Source organism: Motacilla alba, chromosome 3 (genome assembly GCF_015832195.1).
Source record: "Motacilla alba alba isolate MOTALB_02 chromosome 3, Motacilla_alba_V1.0_pri, whole genome shotgun sequence".
In the NCBI taxonomy this organism is placed as follows: Eukaryota; Metazoa; Chordata; class Aves; order Passeriformes; family Motacillidae; genus Motacilla; species Motacilla alba.
This window is the reverse complement of record NC_052018.1, coordinates 48,709,478-48,736,568: the sequence shown is the minus strand read 5'-3', so window position 1 is coordinate 48,736,568 and position 27,091 is coordinate 48,709,478. Positions and strand designations below refer to the sequence as shown.

The 27,091-nt window shown below is 38.0% G+C and overlaps 2 protein-coding genes across 2 annotated transcripts; one reads left to right on the top strand and one right to left on the bottom strand.

Annotated features, from left to right (window-relative positions):
* Positions 1 to 6,867: 6,867 nt before the first annotated feature.
* KPNA5 (karyopherin subunit alpha 5) lies at positions 6,868 to 16,949 on the bottom strand. The gene is made up of 9 exons (XM_038130355.1): positions 16,818 to 16,949; positions 14,621 to 14,754; positions 12,258 to 12,359; positions 12,075 to 12,174; positions 11,205 to 11,299; positions 10,273 to 10,404; positions 9,916 to 10,004; positions 8,632 to 8,731; positions 6,868 to 7,035 (listed from the first exon to the last, which is right to left on the bottom strand). Exons 1-9 carry the CDS (start codon positions 16,819 to 16,821, stop codon positions 6,868 to 6,870), a joined length of 924 nt encoding a protein of 307 aa, XP_037986283.1. The 5' UTR covers positions 16,822 to 16,949.
* ZUP1 (zinc finger containing ubiquitin peptidase 1) lies at positions 16,839 to 26,138 on the top strand. Its single transcript, XM_038130342.1, has 9 exons — positions 16,839 to 17,361; positions 18,811 to 18,927; positions 19,868 to 19,977; positions 20,728 to 20,896; positions 22,396 to 22,584; positions 22,891 to 23,059; positions 23,692 to 23,843; positions 24,178 to 24,398; positions 25,427 to 26,138. Exons 1-9 carry the CDS (start codon positions 16,911 to 16,913, stop codon positions 25,472 to 25,474), a joined length of 1,626 nt encoding a protein of 541 aa, XP_037986270.1. The 5' UTR covers positions 16,839 to 16,910; the 3' UTR covers positions 25,475 to 26,138.
* Positions 26,139 to 27,091: the final 953 nt, after the last annotated feature.

The window sequence follows — 27,091 nt, the reverse complement described above, 5'->3', positions numbered from 1 at the left end:
GCTGAAACCCCTCCATTGGAGCCTCCTGCTGTTGAAACACAAACTGCTGCTGACTTTCATCCACCTGAGGTGCAATACTAGAGTCCTCTTCTTCGACACCAAAATAATGTTCTATGAGTTCAAAAGCCTTTTGGTAGATCTCTTGGTTTTCATGCCTCTGAAGAAATTCAATTTTATCAAGTCCTAAATTCAAAATAGAAAATTTAAAAAAATATAGTAGCTTAAATGAATTATGAATTCAAATCGAAAGAGCTTATAGTATAGCAGTACTTCTTAAGACAAAAAGATGCAATCCCAAGTCACCTCAATTAATTTGATATCACTGGTTCTTAATTTCCTAACCTATATATTTCTAGTCTTCATTTTCTGCTGTTCAAACTCATTTTAAAATTAAGCTAGAAGCATTTCAATTAAACTAATATCCCAATTTCTGTTCTACTCTTAAGTCTTCCCCAGCTCTGAATTCTATCACCACTCATGGAGCCGTCACTGGACACAGTCTGGTCTCTTTTTTTTGAATTTACTTGTAAGATTTAAAGACACTACTTTTTGGAAAGCTTATCATTTTGCAGGTAGAGGGCATAATTCAGCCAAAGGAGCAGAGGTTAAGTGCTAGGCAGTCAGTCAGGTTAATATAAAATTCCTGTTCAGCTTTTTAAGGTAATGTAGTTTCCACTTAGGTTGGATTAGAAAGAGCTCAAATGAACCCTTCTGGTGACTGCAGAGGCCAAAGCAATGAGGGTGATATAATTAGCTGTTTTCCTTACTTGAACTTATACTCTGCAGCTTCAGCAACCTATGCTTAAGTGCTAAAGGAAAGAAGAGACCCTAGAGAGTCAATACATAAAATTAGGAATGGACAGAAAATCTGTAATACAATAAATTCCATTAAAGTCTTCAGTACTTACTCCTCTTATGCATTTAATTGTCACAAAGTTCTTCAAGCATGCACTTGATTTAAAAAAGTGAACTCTGTAACAGGGAATTCAGGTGTAAAGACTGCTTTACAGAAAAGTTAGTACCATCTAATCAGATACAATGTGGTCAATTAGAACTACAGTTCTATTAGTTACTAGCAGTTTCTGAAATACAAACATCTGACAATTTTGTTTTGTCAAAGCTACAAAAAGGCAATTCTCCAAAAAGAATGCTAGTTTCATTATAAGTCAATTGTAAAAGAATCCAGCCATGAAATTCCACAAATTAGAATGCCTTTATATGGAGGTTTAATTCAAGAACTTTTATAAGAGACTAAACAAAATACTTGCAAGAGTAAAAACTTTAGTTTTATGACCTGAAGTTGATTTTGCTGTTAGTGATATCTACTATATTAAAAAGTGATCCAACTTTAGGATCAATTTTAAAAGCCCTGATCTTACATCCCTGTTGGTAATGAAACTGTAGCAGACAGGACTATGTATTAAAAGTATTAAAAACTGTATTTAGGAATGGCTGATAAATTTATGCAAAGCATGGTTCCAATAGACTGGGACACCTGTGTTAAACCCTTCTGAGAATGCTTCTCTAGGGGGACATTTAAACTGACTGCAGACAAACACCCAGACGTTTTCTGCATTGAACCACTTTCCCCTAAGTGTTATATTACTTACTTTGTGATACTTTATGTCTACTTCTGCTTGGAGTAATTCTTGTATTAAAACTTACCTGCAAATTTCAAAATGACTCACAGTGGTTTTGTTTTTACAGCCTAGAATAAGGAAGTTCAGGTATGTGGTTTTACAAGAAGTGTGTTCTTACCATAGGCTTCCTCGATGAGGGCACAATAAGGATTAATGCCGATTCCATTTTGCTTTGACTCTTGTTCTCCAAGACGCAGAATATTTTCAAGTCCATTTAAAGCCACCTGTACTATTTTTGAATCCATCACAGTCAGGAGGTCACAAAGAGGCTTGGTACAACCTAGTGCCACCAAATACCTTTGTAACAGAAGAAAACCAGAGGAAGGGGAGAATAACTGATAATCTAGCATATTTATTCTGCCATACCAGTCTACTGCTATTAATACTTACTTTTGCTAAAAAAAGTGGCTGTTGTTGGAAACAACAGAATTTCTAAAACATGCAACAATATAAAGAGAAACGTAGCCCAAAATGAAGCAAATATTACAACTTATCCTAATAAAACAAAATGAATGGGTGTATTCCTAATTCGAGTGTGCAATCTGTAGTCTTTTTAACTTCTTTTTACCTACAATCTTCAGGTGGATTTAACTGAATATAAAAGAAAAACTTTTATCAGGAAGCTCTTTTCGCAGGCAGTTGAAATTTTCTAGTGGTAAAAATATCAAGTAAACACATTAGATACATGTAAGAACACTGGGCACTGTTCTGTGCTAATACAGTCCACACTTGCAGTCCATTAAAATTTTAGCATCACCTACAATAAAGAGAAGGATGTAACTGTAAATACAAAGACAAAAATACTGGGATTCTGAGTATCCCACTCCTTTTCACAATTTTGAAAAAGATGGTGTAAGAACTTTCACAAGTCATAACCTGTGTTCTAGCTTCTAGCATGTGAGTAAAATGATGACAGCAATGTTTGCCTAAACACAGTCTAATTCAGTGGTTTAAAATTATCCTGCAGTTAGGCAGTAGTACCCTGAGGACATTAGGAGAACTAAAACTTCATAACACCAATAATATAAATCAGGAGCCATTGTTATGGTATTATATGCACATCTACTATTTGAAGATCCTGATTAAAATTTATTTTTAAAATGCTAGATTTTGAAATGTTACATTATGCAAGCAATTTAAAAAAATTAAAAAAAAAAAACCAAGACACTTTCCTTTGTTATCCCTGTTATCCCTCTGACAACACTTAGTGGTTATAAGAAAATCAGGATTAGTTACATTATAAATAAGTAAGAACATACTTCTTGCAACAGATCTCCCAAATATCCTGAAAAAGTTATCACATCACTTTCAGTTCTGGCTTCCAAATAATACAGTAACTTTTAAATCAAATTATCAGCTACTGATTCAAACTGATCATTATTCTACAATATTCAGAGAAGCCAGACAGTATTTTATTCTAGCAAGTCCATCTTTGCAGCATATAAATAGCTACTGATAGCAAAAGTTCAATCAAACTCAGTTCTGAGCAAGGAGTTTAGATATCTGCTTTAAAATAATACTGATAGTGAAGTTAAAATACATGAAGAAACTGATAAAATCCCTGAAGTCTGTCCCCAAATATACAATCCCACGACACAAGTTTTCTAAAGAACCCCCTCCAGTTTTCCATTTTCAAACACTGAAACTGTTCAACTGTTCCAATTGTGTTTGACAATGTAGTATCAGCTGTAGAAAATAAGCCTGTTGTACCCTTTAGGTGCAACACTATCCCTTTAGGTGCAACACCCCTGAAAAAAAAGTACTAGTTATTTATTAAGTTTGTTGCATGTACCACTTTGATTTTTCTGAATTTCTACATTTTCAAGTTGGGAGTTTCAAGGAAATGAGGCTATGTTTAGGATTTTATTGCTATGTCTGTCAAGATTCAAATGCAGAAATCCATATGCCCCATAGAAGATCCTTAGGCAGAGAAAACAGTAACACACACAAACTTACCTGATCTGTTCAGGGGTTCCTCCTGACGTTGCATTAGTTATGGCCCATGCTGCCTCTTTTCTGGTGCGAAATTCAGCTTTTTGGAGAATTTCAATCAATATTGGAAAAATATTTGCATCTATAACAGCCTAAGGATGAAATTGTAACATTTTACAACCATTAATAAAGATTTCAGAACATTTATAGCCTTAACTACAAGAATTGGTGATGCCTGCTGATATTAAAGCAAAGAATATTTTGTTTAGATGATGCCATACAAACTACAAATGCTAAAGTGAAATTCGGAACTAGTCCAACATTGCATTGCAGTGGCCATCAGAAAACCTTGCGTTTTTTATTTCTGTTTCTGGTGGGCAGTGCCCAGCTTACTGGATTAGCCCATTTAAAACTCATACAACACATCCTGAGTTTTTGAACTGAAGATCAAGCCTCAGAACAAAATTTTCCATTTTGCTGAGGTCTGTGGTCTCCATTGAGAGACTATGTCTGTAATTTGAGACTTTATTACATGCTTTAAGTTACATCAGTAAGTAACATTTTCTTCTCTGACTGAATTAGAAGGGGAAAAAATAATTTTGGAATACATATTCTGATTCAGAATTCTTGTTTTTATAGATCAGAACCTTTTTTCAGATAGCTCCAGTCACCTGGAACAATACTCAGGATGCAGCAGTTTCCACAAGAATACAACTCAGTGTTGATGACATCATGTTGGGCTTTTATCCAAGCAAAATATTCACCATTTATAAACTAATTCACTTTTCACTGAACAAATTTGTAGTACAAATTGTGACATCAATTTCTATTTAAAATAATATCTCAAAGTTTAGAAGAAGCCATTTAGAAGAAGCCATTTAGGTTAGGTAAAATTACAGACAGTTAGGACTAAAACAAATAATACAGAGTCAGTGCAGTATCCATTTACATCTTGTGAAGGAAAATCAAGTAAAGTAGTAAAGTGAAAACAAAACCAACCCAGTAAGAAATTCCCAGGCTTTACCTGAATCTGAGCTCTGTTTCCTGCAGTTATATTAGAAACAGTCCAGCATGCTTCTTTTCTGATAGATTCCTTGGGACTACTAAGCAAGTGCAAGAGACACGGTAATGCAGAGCAGTTTAGAATTACCTAAAATAATTTAAACATTGAAAACTGGGTTGTACTACATATATACGTATACATATATATATATATATATATATATATATATATATATATATAGCCTTGTGCAATATACATATATATACACATATAAATAAAAAAGCATTTTACAGAGGACTTCTAAAGATCTTGCAACACATTTGTATTATATGAAGTATCATATCCTGCAAAATTAAAAGTGTTCAACGCTGTAGTGTGTGATCAGACAATCCAGCAATTTGAAAGAATCTGGCTTCAATAAAATTCAGACCAAAAGACTAACAATAGCAAAACTAAGTAAGGCTGCTTAAGGCTAAAATATGAGTAAGTCAAAATGACTGACTAAATGCACATCTAATTTGCATGGTTATTCGTTAATTTTTTAAGAGATAAGGTTTTTCATTTAATTCCTTAGCAAAATCCTTTTCTCTAGAGCTCACAAATTATGCAAGTAATATTTTTCCTTATGTTCTTTTTACACTAGTACTGTCAGCCTTTTGGAGAGAATTATTTTTAAAGTAGGGCCTGTCTTCCTATTTCCTACATTACTTCAAAATCAATGCCATTGCCTAAAATTAATAAAATAGATCTTTAGAATAAATTACATCAGTAAGACTATTCCATACAAATTCATGGACAAATCAAGTATAAGCATAGCTTAGAAGTGAAAACCTTGACTGCCTTTAAGACTTGAAAAAGGAGAACCATAATAAGCAACGGAACCCCCTGAAATGAAGGGAAAAAAACCCAAAAAACAAAAAAAAGCAGCAGCAAAGTACCATAAAGAAACTAAGCAATCCACTAAACTCAATGCTGTAAAAAAACAAATGTTCATTCTTGCATTAACTTGATGCTTAAAATAGGAGCCTAAACTATCAAATTGACAACACACATTTCTAGAAAGCCTCTTTCAGTAGCGTATGCAGAATCCTGTACTGGACATGTATTTTGTCAAAGTTTTCACAAAATTCTGTCCTGCCAAATAATTTTTTTAAAATCAACTAGTCTTACCTGTGTTTGGATATCATCCCCAGTAACAATATTTCCAACTGCTCTTAATGCAGGGGATACGACCTTGTAATCATTATGCCTGGAGACAAATATTATATTGCTTGATATTACCAAGTGTTAAAAGAATAATTTTGCATTTTCAGCAAACAAGGGTTTACTTCAGGTGCTAAGTATTTAGTTATCAAAAGCACTGTATTACTAATTGCACTTCCCGTGTTTAGCCAAATTTCACTACTACAACCCCACAACTGAACTGCTGATCAAAGACTGAAAACCTCTATGGAACAACACAACACAGAGCAATCTGCTCAGCAGATCCATTTTGCCCAGCTCAAGTTATTATTACATATGATACTGGAACATGTGTCATTCAATAGCCACAGAAACAGAGGGGGTGTTATGAGGTGTAAGTTTAGTATTTTGTAAGCAAAATTACCCCTTTTGTGAGTCAATAATCCTAGAAGCCAGCACATGGAGTCCATATTCAGCTGCCTGATGTGTGGGGGAAGGAAATTACACAGTTGTCCTAGAGCTTCTATGGAAGAGAAAGCAATCTTCCCTGTTCTGACAGCTATTAAAACAAGCTTTTAACGGGGAAGTGTGCTGAGCTGTCTGTGCTGGGAACTACTATCCCAGACCTACTCTCCAGTCCCATGTGAACACAGGGATTTAGTCTCCCTTTCCAGGAAAATAATGAACCATAACCCAAATATATTGGAGCAGTTTAAAAATGGCTCTAGCCAGCCTCTGGACTTCACTGAGTCCAAGAACTATCTGTAAAGCAATGATATATGTCCTTGAAAGTACAAGAGTGAAATTAAAAAAAAAAAATTTACAATTCAACATTGGTCTTCAGTCTATGCCCTTTTATTCCTTCATCTATATGAATTCCTACATTAAATTTTAAGGAATGTAAGGGAATACTTTGAAGAAAACTTTTTTCACTGTCAATGTCAGGAGTAATTGCAGGAGCTGAGCAAGCTAGCAAGCAGCTTAAAAGATTTCAGACTGAATTCATGGTCATCACTTTTCACAAAAATAAATTAAGACATCAGGTGAGAAAACACAGCTCAATTTTAACATTAACAGTACTATAAGACATTTATTTGGTGAGAAGAAGACTTACATAAGCAGCTCTACCAATCTTCGACACACTCCAGAATCAATAACAGCTTGAATTTTATCATTGGGACCATCTGAAAGGTAAGAGAGGGCCCAGCAAGCATCTGCTAATACATCCGGGTCACTGCTAAACAACAGTCTTGATAAAACATTTAGGCAAGGAGCAACCTAGGTTAAAGAAAAATATTGCATAAAATTAGGTGTTCCATACTTTTCAAGTTTCAGAGAACACTCTGCAAAGGCATAAATGTGCAAAACTATTTACTGCTCAGGTACACAAGGTCATTAATGAATGAGGACCCAGGTGGAACACTTTCTGATTAACCAGATAACCAATTCAAACCAGCAAATTGGATAAATTCTGATTCACAGCCTATTTATTGAGAGATACTGTATTAAGTATATAATTGTTCAGCTTAAATAAAAAAGCATCTGCTTTTACAGGAATTGCTGATGCTTTTTTAATCATTCCGGGAGCAGAATCTCTAAGTAATAAACGTTTGCTTTTGTTTGTTTGTTTTTGGTTTTTTTTTTCTGGCTTTGTAGGAGTACTGGCAGTTATTTGTAATAAGCAATCTAGAGTAACTCACACAGCACCCAACATTCACTGAACCAGTGAAACGACCAATGTCTCATTTCAGTTCTCACTGCCACTGTACCCTCTGGCCTTAACCTCTGTAACTTCTGTGCAGAGCCAAATGAACTAGACCATCTTTGCACCATTTGGAACCTGACAGGTATGTGCTGTACAGCCGGGGAATTTCATATTCTTTGTAGAACTTAATTCTTTACCTTACATAGGTTATGCAAATTCAATCTCTATTATGTGTCCAGCTGCTGCTACTGCAAAGGGCAAAAAGCAGAGGACTTAGTCTTATTAGCAGCTGCCTATAGGGCTTCCTTTTCCTGTGAGGTTTTGTATTCAAGCAGCAAAAAATCTTGCTTTTTCACCACCAGAACAAAACACTAGTAAAGGATGTTAGGCAGAGTCATTGTGAGGTGATCAATTAACTGACATCAGAAATCCCCCCTTTTTGATAATATTTCTTCAAGAATTAATAAATAGCAATAACTACTAGTTAGTAATTACTAACTCATGAGGTAAAACTCTCTCCAGATTAACATTAATGATCATTTAAACTCAGTCTCTTCTACCAGAATATCCAGTGTTAATCTTTTTTAAAGTCATTAACCTTACCAGAATTTAATTTCATACTGAAAATAAGCTAAAACTCCTGCTAGTCTCCATAGTCTTTACAGCCACATACTAGAGAGAATAAAAAAGAAAAAAAAGGGGAGAGCATATAGGCTCTCTTATCATCATACTCTGATTTAACTTTATCTGGCAGAGCAGGAAACTCAAAATTTTATTCATGCAGCATGCACTCACAATCATAGAACAAAACAAAAAAAAATTTGAGGAAGCTTCAACTATAACTCACATTCTCTACAACAGTTCTGGAGAAAATACAGTCCCACATGGTTTAGTGCTGAATGTATAATTTGTCCATCACTTCACACCAGTGTATGACTATTTGCACCAGATTATAGTCTCAAGTTTTTAAGTGATATGATTTTATTGCTGATCAGTGCCAAAGTAGATGATTTTTCACAGACACAACAGATGGGCAAGACTGTGTGATGACATTAAAAACATAAAAAGTATGTCTATATTCAGATTCAAAGATTCTGTTTGTTATAAAATATCACAAACATAGATATTCTTTAGCTTTCTGATTTCTCAAAATTACTACTTTATTATACCTTACTGAAGTCTGGAGGTGGGTTCTTTCCTCTACAAAGATTTGAGAGTGCCCAGACTGCATTTCTAGTTGTTGTAAGACGATTTGAATTTGTTAACAATCTGTGAGAGATAACAATAAGAAAAAAAATAATTTCTTATTAAAATTTAGGTAATTTTCTGGCTATTGTTACCAAAAGAACGTCACATGAGGAAGACAAATTCTATTATTGATCATTAGTTTAAATTTATTTATCTTCATCTCTTACATGCTGCAACTATTTTCTTAAAATCAACTGAATCTGAGATTATTTTGCATAATTTTGGGACGTCTCATTCCCAAATCATGTACATGCATATAAAGTAAACAACTGAATATATGAAAAATCATTCAACTAAACCTTTCAGAGGGTTTTTAGAAGTGGCTAGACGCAACCCTGCATGGAATGAACTTTGATGTTTTCATTCAGAAAATGCAATTAATAATAACAAAAATACTTCCACTAAAAGCTGAAACCTGGAAGTTCTTGTAAAAAAATTTACACATTACTTCTGCTTTTGCCAAATAGAACATGAAAGATTCAACATCTGAAAAATCAGGTTCACTTTCAGATACATAACAAAACGTCTCAAATGTTAATTCTTTAAGCCCTTGGTGGAGGTAATCATGTTCTCCTCTGCTATTTTAAGCTATTATACAAATGTTTCATTTTATTACTTTAGGTGGTAATAAACTGAGTAACGTTTGTCTCGTGCAGTTTTTTCCCCTGTGATGAAAATACTATGGTAAGCACATAGTAAATGCTGGAATGATACTCCTAATGAAGATGAATTTTCTAGTGGAACACAGCTCATGTAACAACTACTCCGTCAGCTCATCTCAGCAAGCAAATAGATAAATGGGAAGACTAGAGCTTGGAGCTACGGAACAGAAGTGGAGAAAACAGCATATTACCGCAGCAGATGGAACCATACAAGGGGGAATCAAATTATGTCCCCATACATTAAGAAATCTGACAACACAGAGTTGGCACAGAAATATACATACCTGTGAAGTAATACAGAAATTTCATACCTGTGAAGTAAGACTTCTCTCCTTTTGCAAACACTGAAAAGCTTCCAGTCATGAACTTATTAAAGATATGCATGAAGCTCATATAATCCAAAACATTAAATTGCTTCTTATTATATTGTTATAATTCTCAATTTAGACAAAAACTTACATTCCTTTCAAGTAAATTCTAAGCTGAAGCTTTCATTTATCTATACACATACAAGTCATCATCGTATTCGTTTACAATACTTACTCTAAGAGAGGTGGCAATATTCCACAGTTCAAAACAAAGTCTCTGCATTCTGCATTATCACCAGCAATGTTCCCAAGAGCCCACACTGCCTTAAAAAGCAAAGCATCCAAGTGAATTTATACATACTTGCAAATCAACTTTTACAGATATTCTATACTTTTTACAGCAAATATTACAGAGCAGAAAAAAAATCCATGATGGGAAAAAATTGTGACAGTAAATTTTTATCTTCCTGGAGGCAGATCAACTAGCTAATAGGCAAATGGGGGTCAAAGCCTCTGTAACCCCACACACCCCAAAAGAGACATTCATAACTGAATTTTAAGTAGTTATAAAACCCCTCAAGAAGACAGTTACCTGCTCCTGTACATCTTCATGTTCTGAGCTAAGCAACTTAATAAAAATGGGAACGGCTCCAGTTTCAATTACAACTTTGGTGTGTAAGAAAGTTCCAGACGCTATGTTTGTCAAAGCCCAAGCTGCTTCAAACTGTTGAGGAACACAAACATAACCATGTTAAACCACTCAGCAGTAAAACTTAAAATCATGACATGAAGTTTGACATGAGAGTTTCAGAGGTTAATTTTCCAACTTTTTTTCCTTTCTACTGACATGCATTTATTATTATAGTACTCTACACAATAAAAAACCTGGTGTTGACAAAATCTCTATTTAGTAAGAACTTTCAGTAACTACATTATTTTTAGGTTTTGGCTTACAGAACTAAGAAAGATTTCAAGTCACTATTAACTAGTACAAATACCTTTTGTTAACTCAATTTCAAGTTAATTCTTCTAGAACAAATGTCCGCAAGGCCTAAGTGCTATTCCCATGGAGGAGTAGACAGAACTAGTTACTTCTATCATTAATTAGATATTTTCTCAAAGATTTTCTAAAAGGATTTCAAACAAGCCTATCGGTTTCCTGTACTTTTTTTCGCTAAGATTTCAGCTGAAAAGTACTATAATATATTCAACACTTAACAAGACAGATTCTGCTCACACACCATTGCTGATGATCTTAATATACCACTCTGTAAATCCTCTTGAGCATCTTTTGCTTTCAACACCCAAGTTTTTGTCCAGCTGAATACAGGACCCTAAAGACTACTATGAAATTCACAAAGTCAAGTCACATTTTTAGCAGCAATAATGAAAACATATGGTGAAAAATAATTGTATTTAGTTACTCAAAACCCCCACCAAAGGAAACAACATGTGCCTTCCAAAGCTCTTTTGGAAGGTTTCTAATCCCATGCGAAACCCCCATGCAGTACAAGCTGAACTCACCTGTAGAGTGTAATTTTCACTCCTCTCTAGAAATTTCACAAATCTCTGTACTACTCCCGGTTTTTGAATGACTTCATCTATAGGTGGATTAGGCTCTTGGGAATAAAAACAAACATATTTGTGTTAAAAGACCAAATAAATTACTTTTTCAGTGTGACAAAAACCATTAATATGATCTGTAGTTCTTATCATAATTTCATTCAACCCTTTTCAAAAGGAGTTACAAACTTTTCACTTTTGGGATTTTTTCTATGAAGTGGTACAATGTAGTAAACACCCTGTTACATATAATAACAGTAACACATACTATTATCCATTTGCACGTTGGTAACTCATCACAAAACACTGTTCCTTCCACCAACAGCTCAGGCTGGTGGAAGAGCAATTATGGTTACTGGATGCTATTTTAAAAGACCAAGCACATCCTTACCCTTACCTAGCATGCAATAAACATACCAGCATCACCTTAAGATTGCATGTTTTACAGCCCCAACAAAAACAAGTTACAACTCTTCTTTGCCAACCATGTATTTTTTTTTCCCCTTGAGGAGAGAATGGGAGTGAGAAGGTGAATCACTGCAACAATTACTCTAAGTATGTTAGTGTGCAGTTAGTTACTGCCTTGGACACCTCAACCAAAAACATCCTTGTTTTTTACTTTGAAAGACCTAATGTCGAAATAATGAAGATTTCTGTACTTAGCCATAAGGTCAGAAAAGATTTGGCACAGTTTCTTTATAAACAGAACTACAAATTTCTGCAAGATCTATTACAAAATAAAAGATAAAAAAATATTAACTGACTCTAAGTATAATTCATAATGACACAGAAGGAAGCACCTAGAAAAAAACAATGGCAATGTTTACCTACCTTTAGAGAGCAATTTTCTGAATTTCTGAGTTGCTGTGAGTTGCTGATCAGGATCATCTGAAAAAATCATCTGTACCATATCTACAGTAATAACTTCTTCCTAAAAATGCAAGGAAGATTTCTTATAGTGTAGTACTATTCACACTAATAGATAGCATTCTAAACACACTCTGAAGTATTTACCTCTGGAATAGGAACAGTTGAGCTGACATCAGGATCCTGAATTGGGCTTTCTACCATGGATTCTTCATTTCCTGGGAGAGACACGTTTCGGCGTTTAAACAGCTGAACAAAGGGGAAATTTTTGGAGACGTTAGGAGTAACCAAAATGTGGGTACTGATGACATACACTTGAATAAATGCTTTCACCAATACCAGTCAAAGAATTTTACCTACTCACCTTCCTATTCACCCACACAAGGGGAATTCTATACAAAAGTTTAGATAACATAAAGGAGAAAAACTATCATATCTGTATCTTGAGAAACTGCACAGCAACACTTCAGACAGACATCCAGAATAGATTCTTACTAGTTATAAAGATCCATATATTTTCCACAAGAAAAAGAAGATACAGATCTTTTTGCTTTTAGACTTTTATCCCTTATAATTAGCATGCATTTTAAACAAGAAATAGTATTCTACAAGCTACTTTCCCCTTTCTTAGTTTATAGGCTAAAATCACCAACACAGAGGCAAGGTTTGTGTTTCAGCACACTGCATTCCTCCCTTCTACAGAAGACTATAAAGCAGCACCTGCATTTTATACCCAGCTGAGGAAAGATTAAATAGAAACATAATTTTCATATAGAAGAAAAAAAACCAGTGTAGCTTCAAGGTGAACTTCTGAACCATGCAACATTAAACATTCTCTATGTCCAAAAATTGCTTTACAATTAGCTGCACACACTGTCTATGCTCAGAAGACATACTAGTACTGTAGTATTTAATAAACTATATCCAATGAGTGCCTCTTCATTATCTGGCATATAAGCAAAACATTCACACTGACCTGTTCTCTTCTAGAAACCAAACCTAAATTGTTATCTTTATTCCACTACTACACTTTTAGAACTAGTGTAACCAAACAATTCTAAGAATATTTACATTTGTACCTTTAGAAAGAAATCATAGGCTCTCAGTCCATTGACTAAGATTTCACCTGTAACCATAATAATGAAACCACCTATAAATCCTGACCGTTTTGTCCCTCTAGGTGTCTACAGACCTAAGTTTCTGCTGTTCTACATGTTCAAAACTGCTGCACAATTCCATGTTTACATCCAGCTCTATTTCAACAGGAACCTAAACCAAGGCATTCTCTCCCCGGTTTGATGCACTTATGGGTTGGCCGTAATTCTGGGCACAAAACAGCTACAGAATACTGAATGCAAATGAGGCTTAATTCCATTTAAACCCACAAAGGAACAAGAAACACTTTTGGAAGACCAGTTATTCTTTTTCAATGCTCAACCAGTACACAGAAGGTCTTGGTTGAAAAGTATAAACTTGCTTGGTTTTTCTACCAGTCACAATTTCTTCTGGAGCACAAGCAGTCTCATCTCCCTGCATAAACCCATTCTCAGGTCAGGAAGAGCTGAAAAACACCAGTCCAACAAACTAAGATCAAGAAGACCATAACAGTAGTCTCATGGTTACAACAGTCAGCACGGGAGAGGAAACAACTATTATTTTCATAATTTATCTAGGGAGATTTACTACAAAATATGTAAACAAAACTTTCAGCAGGAACTGCAATGCATTACCCATTCACAGATAAGTGCTCCAGTACCACACCACTTCTGACTCTTACCCCGCTGGCACAAATAACTGAAATTCTTTTTCCATGCACCACTTAGAAGAGTAAGCCACCTCACAGCAGACTGTAGATCAGAGCCTGGGCCACTCTCCAGGTTGTGGGAGACAAAGTCATCCACTTTAGACCAAACAGAAAAACAAACTACCTTCCTTACCTTCCTGGCAAGAAACTACTAAACATTCTGCGAAGAGGAACTATAGCAAACTATTAAACAATACAATGTTCCACATACTCTGGTCACTAAAAATTCAATGAGAACAACTGCAAATGTTTGTATAATAGTTCAGAGACACTAACTGGTAGCCACTTTATTAAGTTGGTGTAGAAGAGCTCTCAGGCAATTTGAAGCATGGTATCAAAGATGAAAATAATCCTCTCCCTTCACACACAAAATTTGACCCCAGCTCTAGCAGAGAATGCAAGGTTTCAAATTCTTACTGGCAATATGAGTGGTCTAGTCTCACATGTAGTAACCTAGACTATGGATTGATGTTAAAAGTCACAGTTCTCTCCTCTGTGTGCCCTAGTAACTTCAAAGAGCTTCTGTTCATCTTTATATTATCCTATTGAGAGGTGCCTGGTACTTCCCACAAATGCAAAGAAAACAGACATTCAACCAGGCACTCTTGGATTCCATTCCAGAGGATGAGTCTGCTCAAGTCCTTTCAGGCCCCTGAAATATAGCTCCACAGGCACCGAACAGTGAACAGCTCCCCAAGATGCTTACCTGCTCTTCTCTTTTCTGTTTCCGAAGCTGGATTCCTTCCTCCTCTCTTCTCCTGCGCATTTCTTGGGGATTAAGTGCATTATTCTTGTAGCTTTTCATTCTGAAGTTATCTTTACCTGGGCTTGCCATGTTGTCTATTGAAAAAATACAAAATTACTCCAAAAGGCCACACCTGCCATCTCTTGTACAATGAAAACACCTACAGCAGCCGCTATACATTCCTGCATCTGTTTGCAATATCGAGTTCCTGAACAAAAATCTTTAATGCAGAAATCACAGAAAACCTACGCCTAGATAGGCATTTCCAAAGTGCAGATTAAACTACCCTTCATCTCAAGAATCAGATACAGCACTAAAGGACATAAGCTACTGTAAAAAGAAACTATGCATCTTACAAGCCAACTGAAAAACAAAAAGCTGCTAAAAAGATATTATGCTGCTAAATTTTGATTCTGCCAGCAAGCAAGCAAAAAAAATTCCTTCCTCCTCTCATAAAGATGACATGAAATGTATCACAAATAAACACAAACCCAAGAAGAAAACCTGCAGTAATTACTGCTTCATTTTAATACCTTATGGCATTGTTTCTTTACTTTCACTATCTCACAAACATAACAGAATGTAAGGGCTATACTTTTCCTTCTAAACTGTGTGCAGCAAAATAATTTAAGGGTCAGTAGCACCCAGACAGACATACTCTTTTTCATTTTAAACTAACAAAATTATTGTCTCATTCCAATTAGCAGTTCTTTTAATGGATTTGAAAGATTAGAATCTGACTGTCATTTCAGATATAGCAGCTGTGGAAAGACTAAAGTGATAATGCAAGATTCTGTCACCAGAATGATCAAACAGAGTGGAAAAGGTTGTTAACAGCATAGTGCCTTTTTTAAAGCTAGAACTGAAGCCTTTATCTGAGAAACAACTGTTAAAAACAAGACTCTACGCAAACTATCACTCCTCTGGAATTCTTCTACAAGGAGAAGGCATGTAAACGACAGCTCCTAAGCTATGCACGATTCTCTGGCAACTTCCATGCTAAGACAATTTCTTTTGGGGTTTTTGTTTGGGTTTGTTTTTTTTATCAGCAATACCAAGGACCACTAAGCAATAAACACAAGCTGTGAGAGGAAAACAGACTGCAGACTTAAGCTGACATCAAGGCACACCGCAAGGACTCAGCAGCCTGTTTCACCCAAGTATCTGCTTCACAAGAGCCTAAGTAAACTACTGACACCTCTGCACAAGGCTAAGTGTGCCACTGTCTAGGGCAAATTTCTAGCAACAGTCATGTAACTTTATTTTCCCAACAATGCCACTGGATTATCTAGTCCTGGAACACCATCCCTTTCTTAATCTATGCCTTGCTAGTTTAGTTGTGCCAATGAAACTGTCAGGCCAAGCAATGGACTGAACAAGAGAATGCACATTCAAACTAACCCAGCCACCACTTCTCTGAAAAGTTACAGAAGGTCAACTGGAAGGAAGGTCCCATCGAAACTGTTTTTAAAAAGAAAAGCTGATAAATTTATAGCTTCTATCCCCCCACAAGGCTTTGAATATATGCATCATAAGGGCAAGAAGACTGGCAGACCCTGGTTTCACACCGTCTGCATCCAGATCCAAGCAAGCCTGCACTTCTGTGCTACAAAACTGCACCTGTTTTAACATGAAATCCCTCCACCCACCACATCCTGCATTACACCCACTTGTTGTGCCTAGTATAACACCTATCATACTACTTTTTTTTCCCCTCCTTCTTGTCTACCCAAAGTTCCCTAAACACGGCGGCTCGCTGTCCCTCCGCCCCCTCCCCGGCCGGACGATGCCCACAGACTTCGCAGCGGCCCAGCCCGCAAGGACCGCCAGGACTGACAGACCTGTCAGCCCGACAGGCCGGACACTCAGCCAGCCAGCCAGCCCGGCCACGCACGGCGAGGAGCGGCGCTCTTCACTCACACCGCCAGCAGAAGGGCTGGAAAGCCCCTTCTACCAGCAGAAAGGCAGGGAAGGGGGAGGATGGCAGAACCCTCTCGCCTGAGGAAGCGGACACCCCGTCCCAGCCCCGACCGAGCTGCCATGCGGGCAGTGCCGCCGGAGCCAGCGGCAGACCGGCCTGCACCGGGCACCCCGTCCCCCAAGCGGCGCGGCCTCTGCTGTCCCTACCCGCCGGCTCCCAGCGCCTTTCCCTCCTTACCCATCGCGGCGGGGACGCCCGGCGCCCGGCGCCGTCCAAACGCGAGACCGCCGCTCCGGAGCGCTCCGCACCGGCGGCAGACACCGACGCAAGATGGCGGACGCCGCCCCGCCGCGCGCCGCACTGGCCGGGGGGCGGGGCCCGCGGTTCCCAGCAGCCTGTGCGCGGCACGGGACGGCGCTGCCCGGCGGGCGGGAAGGCGCTGGGGCGGTGAGGGAGCCCCGCGTCCCCGGCGCCGCCGCCATCGCCATGGTGCTGTGCGACGTGTGCGGCCGGGCCCTGCCCTCCGAGGCGGCGGCCGGGCGGCACCCGCGGCGCCCGTCCCTGTGCCGCCGCCAGCCCCGCTGCCCGCTCTGCGCCGCCGCCGTGGGCTGCGACGAGCTCCGGCGGCACATGGAGACGGCCCACCCGGAGCCGGGCCCGCCGGGCTCCCGCCGCCCCGGAGCACCGCCCGAGTGCCCGTTCTGCGGGGAGGCGGCGGGGCGGGAGCTGGAGGAGCACGTCAGGGCGCGGCACGGGCACCTGCTGGGCGCCCCGGGCACGGGTGAGCGGCGCTGGGGAGGGACGGGTCTCTCCGCGGGGATAGGGGAGAACCGGCCGGGGGATAAAGTTGGAACAAAGGAAGTAGTCATGTATTTAGGTAGGGTAGTTTATTCTGGGCGTGATCAGAATTTTATTTTGACTAACTGACCGAATGCTGGTAGTTATTTCAGAAACGTATAAGGTGGTATCTCTGCTGGTGGGTAATACCCTTAGAGGACTAGCATTTGTGATGTAACAAGCTACATATACTGACTATACTGCATAATCTGTGATTAAAATGTTTTTCATATTAAACCCCCCCTTCCCCCCAAGAACACACCCACCCCACCCCCAGGTCGCAGCACTGAACAGCATTTTACTTCCATGTGTGCAAATAACGCAGCAGAGCTTGAATAATTTACTTCCCTGCATGGCAGTTTCTGCTCTAAAAATAGTTGTATTAAGGTGTTTCGGTTTTTAATATATTTAACAGGTTTCAGAAAACGGTATTTTGCAGTGTTACATTAAATGCTTCTGGTGAATTTAGATGATTATACCACCAAGTTTTCCTCCAACCCGTCATAAACATTTAGTTGGGACAAATGCCTTCCAGAAACTGCTAACACAGGATATCAGTTCTTGTGTTTTGTGAACTGAGGAAGGTGCAGATAAATCCCAGGGACTCAAGGAGAGCGGTAAAGATGGAGCCAGACACTTGTCTGTGGTTCCCAGTGACAGAACAACAGGCAGTGGGCACAAGTCAAAATATGAGGAATGCTATTTAAATGCAAGAACACTTATTTTTGCTGTGAAAGTGATTAAACACTAGAATACGTTCTTCTGGGGAGTTTGTGAAGAGTCCATACTTTGAATTATTCAAAAAATGACTGGGAAAAGCTGTGTGAACTTAACCTATTTAATGTCACCATTCTACAAGGGACGAGATGATCTCCAGAAATCCTTTTGAACTTTACCTATACTATGTGGTACCTTCATTAATAATCCTAAAACTGCAGAAAGAACATTTATTTGAGGAGTTATGGGAAGACAAACAAAATAAGAATGACAGCACTTTTTATTCTTTCAGGCCAATAATTGCTGTGTTATCACATGAATGTTAATTTTTTTCTGTTGGCAGAACACATCTTCTTATTAATGGTTTGACATTTCAGACTAAGCATTTCTTGATACAAATATTATCATAGCAAATTGTGATCTTTCAGTTAAATGGGGAAAAGCTTAATTGAAAGAAGGAAAATATGTCTTAAATTTTTCATGTATTTGGATACAAATTCTTAAGGGGTGAAGAGAGTAACAGCTTTTAGAATTTGCTGCCTTTCACTGGGGAATTTCAGTGGCAACACAAACTTCATCAGTGTGTATTTGTTTTAGATTGTAGATCACTTAGGGGATGATTCTAGCAAAGAACCACAGGAATTGCATTAATCAAGAAACTGAATTTCTTTTTCAGACACAGGAAATGGTGAACAGCTGTATGAATGTCCTATGTGTAGTCTTACCTGTACAAACATTCAGATTCTTGAAGAACATGTGGATTTACACTTAGAGGAACATAACTTTTCAGAAGGTACGTGAAAGGGCACAGACTTGATGATACTTGAAAGCATTTGCAGATACTTGCATGTTGTAGTGTAGAATCTCACACGAAACTTAAAAAAAAATATTTCTATATTTAAAGGGAATTTGGACACATGTATAATGAAATTAACAGAGCTAAGGTCCTGTCGCTTGCCCAAGTGCTCTACTTAATTACCAGGCTAATAAGGGAATCTTTGTCTATGCATGGTTGCTAAGTAAATGAATGCATGCTTGCCAAAGGAAAAACTTGGAGCAAAAAATGTTTAAAAGACAAGAGTAATATATACTTATTTTTCTAGCTCTATGGGAGGTTTACATAAATGGAGTTTACAATGGCACGTTCCACTCTGATGAGTTGAGAATTTTTAGCTTATGAAAACTTTTTTTTCTCAATTCATTTCTGCAAATACTTTGCTGATTCATTAATCAGAGTGTTACAGTAAAAAATCTAAATTAATTTTGATTTATAACATGGCTAAGAGAATTTTAGAGATTTCTACTTCAGTTTTCTGATTGTCAATTTTCGTCACTTCCTTGTGAGACTGCTAGCAATGGTCCTAGATGCTAATAAGTGGTATTAAAGGAACTGAGACTTCTTGCTAACAGTGAAGTGAAACACAGTAAACAAAAACTGTCTTCTCAGTGCTATAGGTACGTGCATTATTTGCCAAGTAATTGCTCCAGTAACTGCATGAACTTTGTCCAAGTCCGGAGTCTGAGTCTTGGTAGACTGAATGCAGTCAGTCCTGTTCAGTGTTCATTGCTAATAGCTCGAAATAATGTGGGGTGCATCTCCTAAAATTAATGCTCAATTGTGCTTATGTATGTCTACTTAGAAAGGAATCTCTAAAAATTAAACAAATGATCCCTCAAAGCATTACTACCCTCCTGACCAAGTCCCCTCAATTTAAAATGTTGTCCTGGGGTAGGTGGAAACATCAGAGATCTAGAACTGGCTCAGCAACTCCAAACTGAAGAAGATGAACGGCAGAGATCAGAAGAAGAGAAGCGAGAGAGAGAAGAATTTAAAAAGCTGCAGGTACGCTCTTGTTTCTAAATGGTAAAGTTAAAACCAGTTGTGCCTTTAAAAGCTGAGTATCTTGGAATTGTAATGTCCTGGAATGGCCTTACCAAGTCAGACTGTGCAAGCCACAGACTGTGTTGAGGTAATGGTGAAGGGATGGGTTGGAAGCAAATTCAGTCTCTTGGCAGTGCTGATCCCTGGCAGAGTGCTGGACATGACAACCTTGAGCTTTACAGCTTTGAGTGGTGCTGGCTCAGGATGGGGCTGGCTGCTCCCTGTGCTTGCTGTTCTGCTCTCACAGCACACCTGCTGCCTGTGCTCCAGCCAGCTCTTGTACTCTGCCTTGCAGTGCAGCCTGGAGCACATTCCTTGCCAGAGTGCCAAAGGCTCTGGGCATCCTGGTTGTCCTTTACTTGAACACCATCATGTGCTCCAGGTCCTGCTTCCCTCTGTCTCCCATCTCACAGCCCTGGTAACTCACTTCCCACTCACTGCGTCCTTGCCAGACTGCCTCTGTGGCTCTGCCAAGAGGGAGCAGAGGGATGTGGCTGCTCTTCCAGGTGTGGTTTTCCTAGTCCCATATTCATGTTCAGGAGAGAAGCTTGGTCTTCAGCCCTAAAATAATTGTAATTTTGAAATTTTTATGTCTCACAGTTTTTCAAAGTTACTGATAGTGATTTTGAGTCCATTTTTGTCCATTTTTGCAAGGACAAAAGATGAATTTTAGAAATGTGATTTAAGTAATGCACATTCCATCCCTAACAGAGACAGTATGGCTTGGATAATTCTGGTGGCTTCAAGCAGCAATTTCTAAAGAATATGGAAAGAGAAGTTGATAGAGGAAGGATGCAGCCCTTTGAATATCATAAGAGAAAAGCTGACATGATGGAAAGTTTGGCCTCTGGTATAGATGATGGGAGAACAAAGACATCAGGTAAAGATGCTGAAATTATACAACTAAAACTGTACTTTCTAACCTTAGATTGTAGTGACCAAACCAGTCTTTAACAAAACATATAATTCATTGTTTAATATTGGCTGTGTCCTAGTTCTAAGCATAATTTTCTTGATCAATCTAAATTGTTACAGTCCTAAAGTCCAAAATAAGGAAAATAAATCATATCTTGGTATGTTTTTAATCTGTGTTCGAACTTGCAGGCTGTTTTTCTTCTTTTCTTTTTTTTTTTTTTTTTCCTGTGGGACTTGGAACGAAGTTGTCTGGTTAAGGGCACAAATAGATGTGTTAAAGATGCACGTGTCTTATCACAAGCTGGTTGCCCTTGACTCTGTGCTTGATTACTGCTTAGTACTCATTGGTTCCTAATCCAGTGTAGCTGTTCAAATTTGCAGCAGCTTTTTGTCTTGAGTTTCTGTTAATTGTTATATTGTGTTATGAGCTGGTTGCAGGTAAGCACAGTGTTCACCTGATTACAAAGCCCAGGAGAGGACTGGGAGGCGTAGACACCTACTTGATACATCTTCTCTTTAAATGTTTTATTGTTGGTGCAGAAACACAGGGCAGATGGGTTTCTGTGTCCCTTTCAAAAAGCTCCCTTGTCTTTCCAAGACCACAATTCAGTGGTCTTTGAGCCTATTGCTAGTGGTTCTGGCTTACAAAATATACACTTGGTTCTTGACAGGTAAAATAAAATTTCTTCTGTCAAACGGATTGTGTGGAAATAACGCATTTAAAGTTTTCCTTCTTGGTAATGATCTAGATTTCAGAGAGGCTCTTAGAAAATAATTTGTGGTGACTGTGGAATAATTCTCTTCACAACAGCATGGCTATGAAAAGGCTTTGAGGATTCACCTATAGGAATTGTAGAGAGCGTTCCTGAGCATATTTTTTCATGTAACAAAGGAGAACTTGGAATATCCTGCAAGAGGATTATTTCAAAATATTTACAATAATTCTCAAGTTTTGTGCCATTTCTGCCATTTATTTTTTTTTGGTTTTTTTTTTTTTTTCCCTCTTAGTTTCTCCAGGAAAAATAAGTTTGAGGGAGTAAAAGGTTTACGTAGTGTGCATAGGTATTGCCATGTTTTTAAGATTATGTTCTACTAGAGGTGAGGTGGCAGGGGCATAGGAATGATTTATTGGCAGCATATTTTTTCTATATCATTGTAATAGTTCCTTTGACTATCGCAGTTCATAATTTAGTCCAAGCTGTTTAATTTAAAATAATCATTGTGTAGCAACAGTGAAAAAATAAATTTAGTTTTGAAAACTTCATAGTACATAAATTCATCAAAGTAAAGACCACTGAAATTAAATAGGGGCAATTTCCACTGCTTTTGTGATTTGGGCTCTAAATGTATTGAAGTTTTAAAATAAATTGTATTAATCTGTATCTGTTCCAAGTTGGGGAAAGAATCTTCTGGTAAATTTAGTAGTACATTTTACAGATAAACTTCATATTTTGTCTTCTTTAGGAGTCATTGAAGCATTGTGCAAGTACTATCAGAGTGAGAACAAAGATGTGAGGCGTGTGTGGCTTTCAGCAGGAGTAGATCACTTCCACTCATCTTTGGGTGACAGAGGCTGGGGTTGTGGTTACAGGAATTTCCAAATGCTCCTTTCCTCGCTGTTGCAAAACAGCTTCTACGACGACTGCCTGAGAGGTATTAAACAAAATGCTGCTTGTTCCACGTACCGTGGATGACAACCTGCTGAGTGATGTTTTGCCTGTTCATTTACACAGCGAGTCTTACAAGGTCAATGGTACCTACTAAATGGTGGTTTTACCACTGGAACTTACTGTGGAAGAGTCAGAGGTGAATACTGGCAAGTAATGATGTGGTTGAAGTTTTAGTTTTTTTGGTGCATCTTTGTAACATCAACTGCCTGTTATAAAAGAAGCTGAATAGCTTTAATTAATAGACTATTTCAGTCACTGTAACACCAATTCAAAAGCTTTTCTGTTCCAGATACTACACTAATTCCTAGTATCCCAAAGATTCAGTCCATGATTGAAGATGCCTGGAGAGAAGGTTTTGATCCTCATGGGGCATCTCACTTCAACAACAGATTACATGGTTCCAAAGCATGGATAGGAGCATGTGAAATTTATTCACTGTTAACCAGTCTCAGGATAAAGTAAATATTGCTTTTTGTTGTGGTTGTTATTATTAACTGCTGGTTTAAGTGCTGTACCTTTAAAGGTTAGAATTCCCAACTGTGTGATGACAAAGCCACCTTAGTGACTAAATTTAACTATATATAAATGAATCTGATTTAATGCAGCATGAAGCTGTATGACTACTTACAGGTACATGTAACTACTTCTAGGAGGTACATAAACTGAGTAACTGCTTAGATCATTGAGACTTGATGCTGAATTGTGCCACATATGCACAAATTAAAGCATTGATTAAAAACTTCATTTCTCTGAAAGTTTCTTTTCGAGAAGAATCTGAATTTCAGCTATTTTCTATTGCTTTTAATTGGATTCTATAGTGCATAGCATACAAAGAAATGTAACATTAATTTTTTGCAAGTTTCACAAGTTCTTGTTAGACTGAACAGAATAGAGCACTTTTTTCTTATGTAATAAAATTTTCCAGTTTGTGACAGTATATGTTTAATTGCTTTGTAATTATGTGTCCCCTACTCCTGGATTAAAAATTAAGAAAGTAGTAAGGACCACTGGGTGCAAGAGGCAGGGACCCAGAGGTAAAAAGAAGCAACCTGCTTGAAATTTTGTTGTTTTCATTCTCAATGTTTTGTAGGTGCCAAATCATTGACTTCCATAAACCCACTGGCCCTATGGGTACACACCCTCGCTTGTTTGAGTGGATTTTGCATTACTATTCTACAGATAACGAAGGTGGTGCAAAAGTCGTGTGTACTTCCAAACCACCTATCTACTTGCAACATCAAGGTCAGTGTCACAATATGCTGGTTTCTTACTATTCTCTATCTCTCTTTATATATACTGCAGTTCAGAGCAGCATTTTTTAGTCTTTCTTTGTTGAAGGCTTGGTTTTATTTCCTGTAATTTTCCTATTTAGTAAGAGCAGCATTAAAGTTTGTATTTTTATTGGGTGGAAGAGCTGAATGTGATTGGGATCTCAACTTTTTGACATGTACTCTTATAAGTGTCTTCTTAAATTATGAGTAATGCCTTCCTTGATCTGAAAATCAGTCCTAAGTTACAAGGTAGTAAATGGGATTTATGTGTTTCTAAACTACTGAAACTCTTGTTTTGATAATAGGTCACAGTCGTACTGTTGTTGGAATAGAGGAGAAGAAGAATAAAAGCTTATGTTTACTACTGTTTGACCCAGGATGTTCTTCCCAACAAATGCAGAAACTGCTGAAACAAAACAGTGATGGAACTGGTCTCAGACTACTTCGGAAATTTGTGGGTAGCCTAAAAGAAAAGCAATATCAGATAGTGGCTGTAGATGGGGTGCTCTCTTCAGAAGAGAAAGCTGTAAGTATCTCAGAAAACAGTTTCTGTTTCTGAAAATTTAAGACCATCTGCATCTCTTCTTTGAATGCATATGCATATATAGTTGCATGGTGAATTTATTGCATCTTTTCACTTCCCTTGATCTTTTTCTCTCCTGCTTTCTGCTTATATAATCCCAGGATATCAAAACCAATAACACTTTGCATATAAATGGATGCCACCTTGATCCAACTGACAACTTCTAGGTCTTGTATGAAGCTTTCAGCTGTTTGTAGATGTAAACTGGGCTTTTTTAAATTTTCCATTTTCTTACGATGTTTTCTCCTAAATAACTGACTGTGAGCTTGTAAGTTACTTACAAACACTCACGGTGCAAAATTACATTCAGAGGTTTGAGCTGTTGAAATTTTTATGAATACTACCCATGTGTTTGACTTTGGGGCATTTTACCCTTTTTAAGACCTTAGAAGTTTTCAGCAGATTGTCAAATGTGGTTTTTATTTCTTGAGCTTTTTCTTTCTTACACTAACAAATTGATTCTGAGGTGTTCCAATTCTGTGGTGTTGTATCAGCACTGTTCAGCATGTTCAAGCTTCAGGACACACTTTTATTTAAACTATGAAATAACTGGCAACTGAATCACTTGCTCAGCTATATTTAATGTATGTGTTGAAATGGGGTATTGTCTTAAGTGTTTTCTGGCCCTGAACATGTCACAAGTATCAGTGAAAAATGACCATCCTCTCCTCATACTGGAAAAAAGCCTTAAAATTCAGGACGTAGTGTAAAAAAGGTGTTTGGGATTTGGTGAGGGTGGTGGTGTACATTTGGTTTAGGTTTGCCACTTTTTTCTTATTTTCAAAAATTTGATTTATAGTTAAAAATATCAGTTATTTAGAGTGTTGTCTTGGAAGCTCCCCTTTAAGTAAGATGGGATGTAACCCCTCACACTCGTTAAGATTACTAAACTGCTAATTTGGAAGAAGCTCTAAAGTGCTGGTTTTGTTCATTAAAGTATTTTCTTTTCCTCTCTTCCCACCTATTTTTAGGCTCGCTGCCGTGCTTCTCAGGTCTTAACATCAGAGAAGATTCCTTAAAGGATACCTTTGTAACCTGCTTCTGAAACTTGCTGGGTGCAGAACACTGAACTTCTGGTCTGTGACCCTAACCAACAATTTTTAGACTTAAACAGTGCCTCCATAAATGCTTGGGAGCTCTGGGAAAGCACAACACTGGAGTAAACCTGTAGTTTTTGTGTTCAGTCAAAACTCTGGCATCCTGAAACAAATGTAACTCTGAAGTATTGCCGTCCTTGTCTCGCTAGAAAATGTGTTATTTTCTTAGTTGCTTCAAATTAGCAACGCCTGCTGTCTTGTAGCAAATTATGCCCTCTTGGTAATGAGCAGTGGATAAAGATACTATGGAGCTACTTCACTGGAGTTCCTGGTCATGGTTTACCTTTGTAAATGTGTTTATGCTGCCACTGTGACCAGTCCTCTGTTTCTTTACAATTCAGTCTGATGCACCAGGGATTGGTTTACTAGTAAACTTATTTTCAATTAGCTGGCTTCTCTAGATGTATCACTTGAATACATGTGCTTAGGAGCTGGATCAGTGTTGCCGTTGGCTAAGAGGTCTAAGAAAGCGGTGTCCAAAATGGAGTGTGTGTGATTTATGTGCTGTTCAAGACAATCCTTTAGGGTAAAGGAAGAAAATACTCCTTTTGTACCATGAATGAATCAAATTAATGTATTTTTAAAACTGTTTATTCCATCTTTACTTCATACTTTTTTTTTTAAAAATTTCTATTTTTTCTGTGTTTTATAATGTATATCCCAAACGGACACTGCCTTTTGCCTAGTGCCTCTGTTGTGCAGGGTTAACGCCATTTAAGAGACTGGAGCTGTCTGCTGAAACAAGTGGTTTGGGTGTTTGAGGCACTTTACTGTACCTAGGGTGTGCTGCTCTGGTTGAATGTGAGAGCCCTGCACCTCCAGGAGGGGAGCTGAGGGCTGGGAGGCATGGTGGAAGTGCGTTGCAGAGGTAGCACAGGGTGTTTTTGCTTTACCAGCTGTATCATGCATCCACCTATTCTAATTGGAGTTTAGATACATCTCTTTCATTTAGACTGCCTTCTATGCTGACACCTAAATATAGGTGTAAGAGCCTTACCAGTAACTGCTTTCTCTCATGTTTCATGTGCTCTGGCAATAAGAACTTGTAATTTTTGGAAGCAGTAAAACATGTGAACACGTACAGATATTACAATCCATAAATCATTGATTTTTCTGAAATACATATAAATTTTTAAAAAATACATTCAGTAGGTATGCAGAAGTGGCCTTTAAGCTGTGAAAGGTTTAAATACTTAGGACACTAGAGGGGCTCAGACTAGGGAAGAGAGTTCCTGGGACTTGGGGGACTACCAGCTTCTGTGTTAGCCCTGGTCTGTGATGCAGGTGTCAAACAAATGGAAGGAAGGAAAGAAAAGGAGAGATGCCAATAAAGCAATCATAATTTGGATGCAAAATCCTAGGCTTTGCAGCATGCTTGAGATTTTACCCACGGCATCTTGATGTGGTAGGCACCATCCTCTGAATTTTAACAGAGCTCTGGCACCAACTATTCAAAACACTCAGCCTGTTCAAAACTAAATTTGCTCTGGTCAAGGTGCAGTGTTGCAACTCACTACTGCTGCCATGCATTACAGTGCA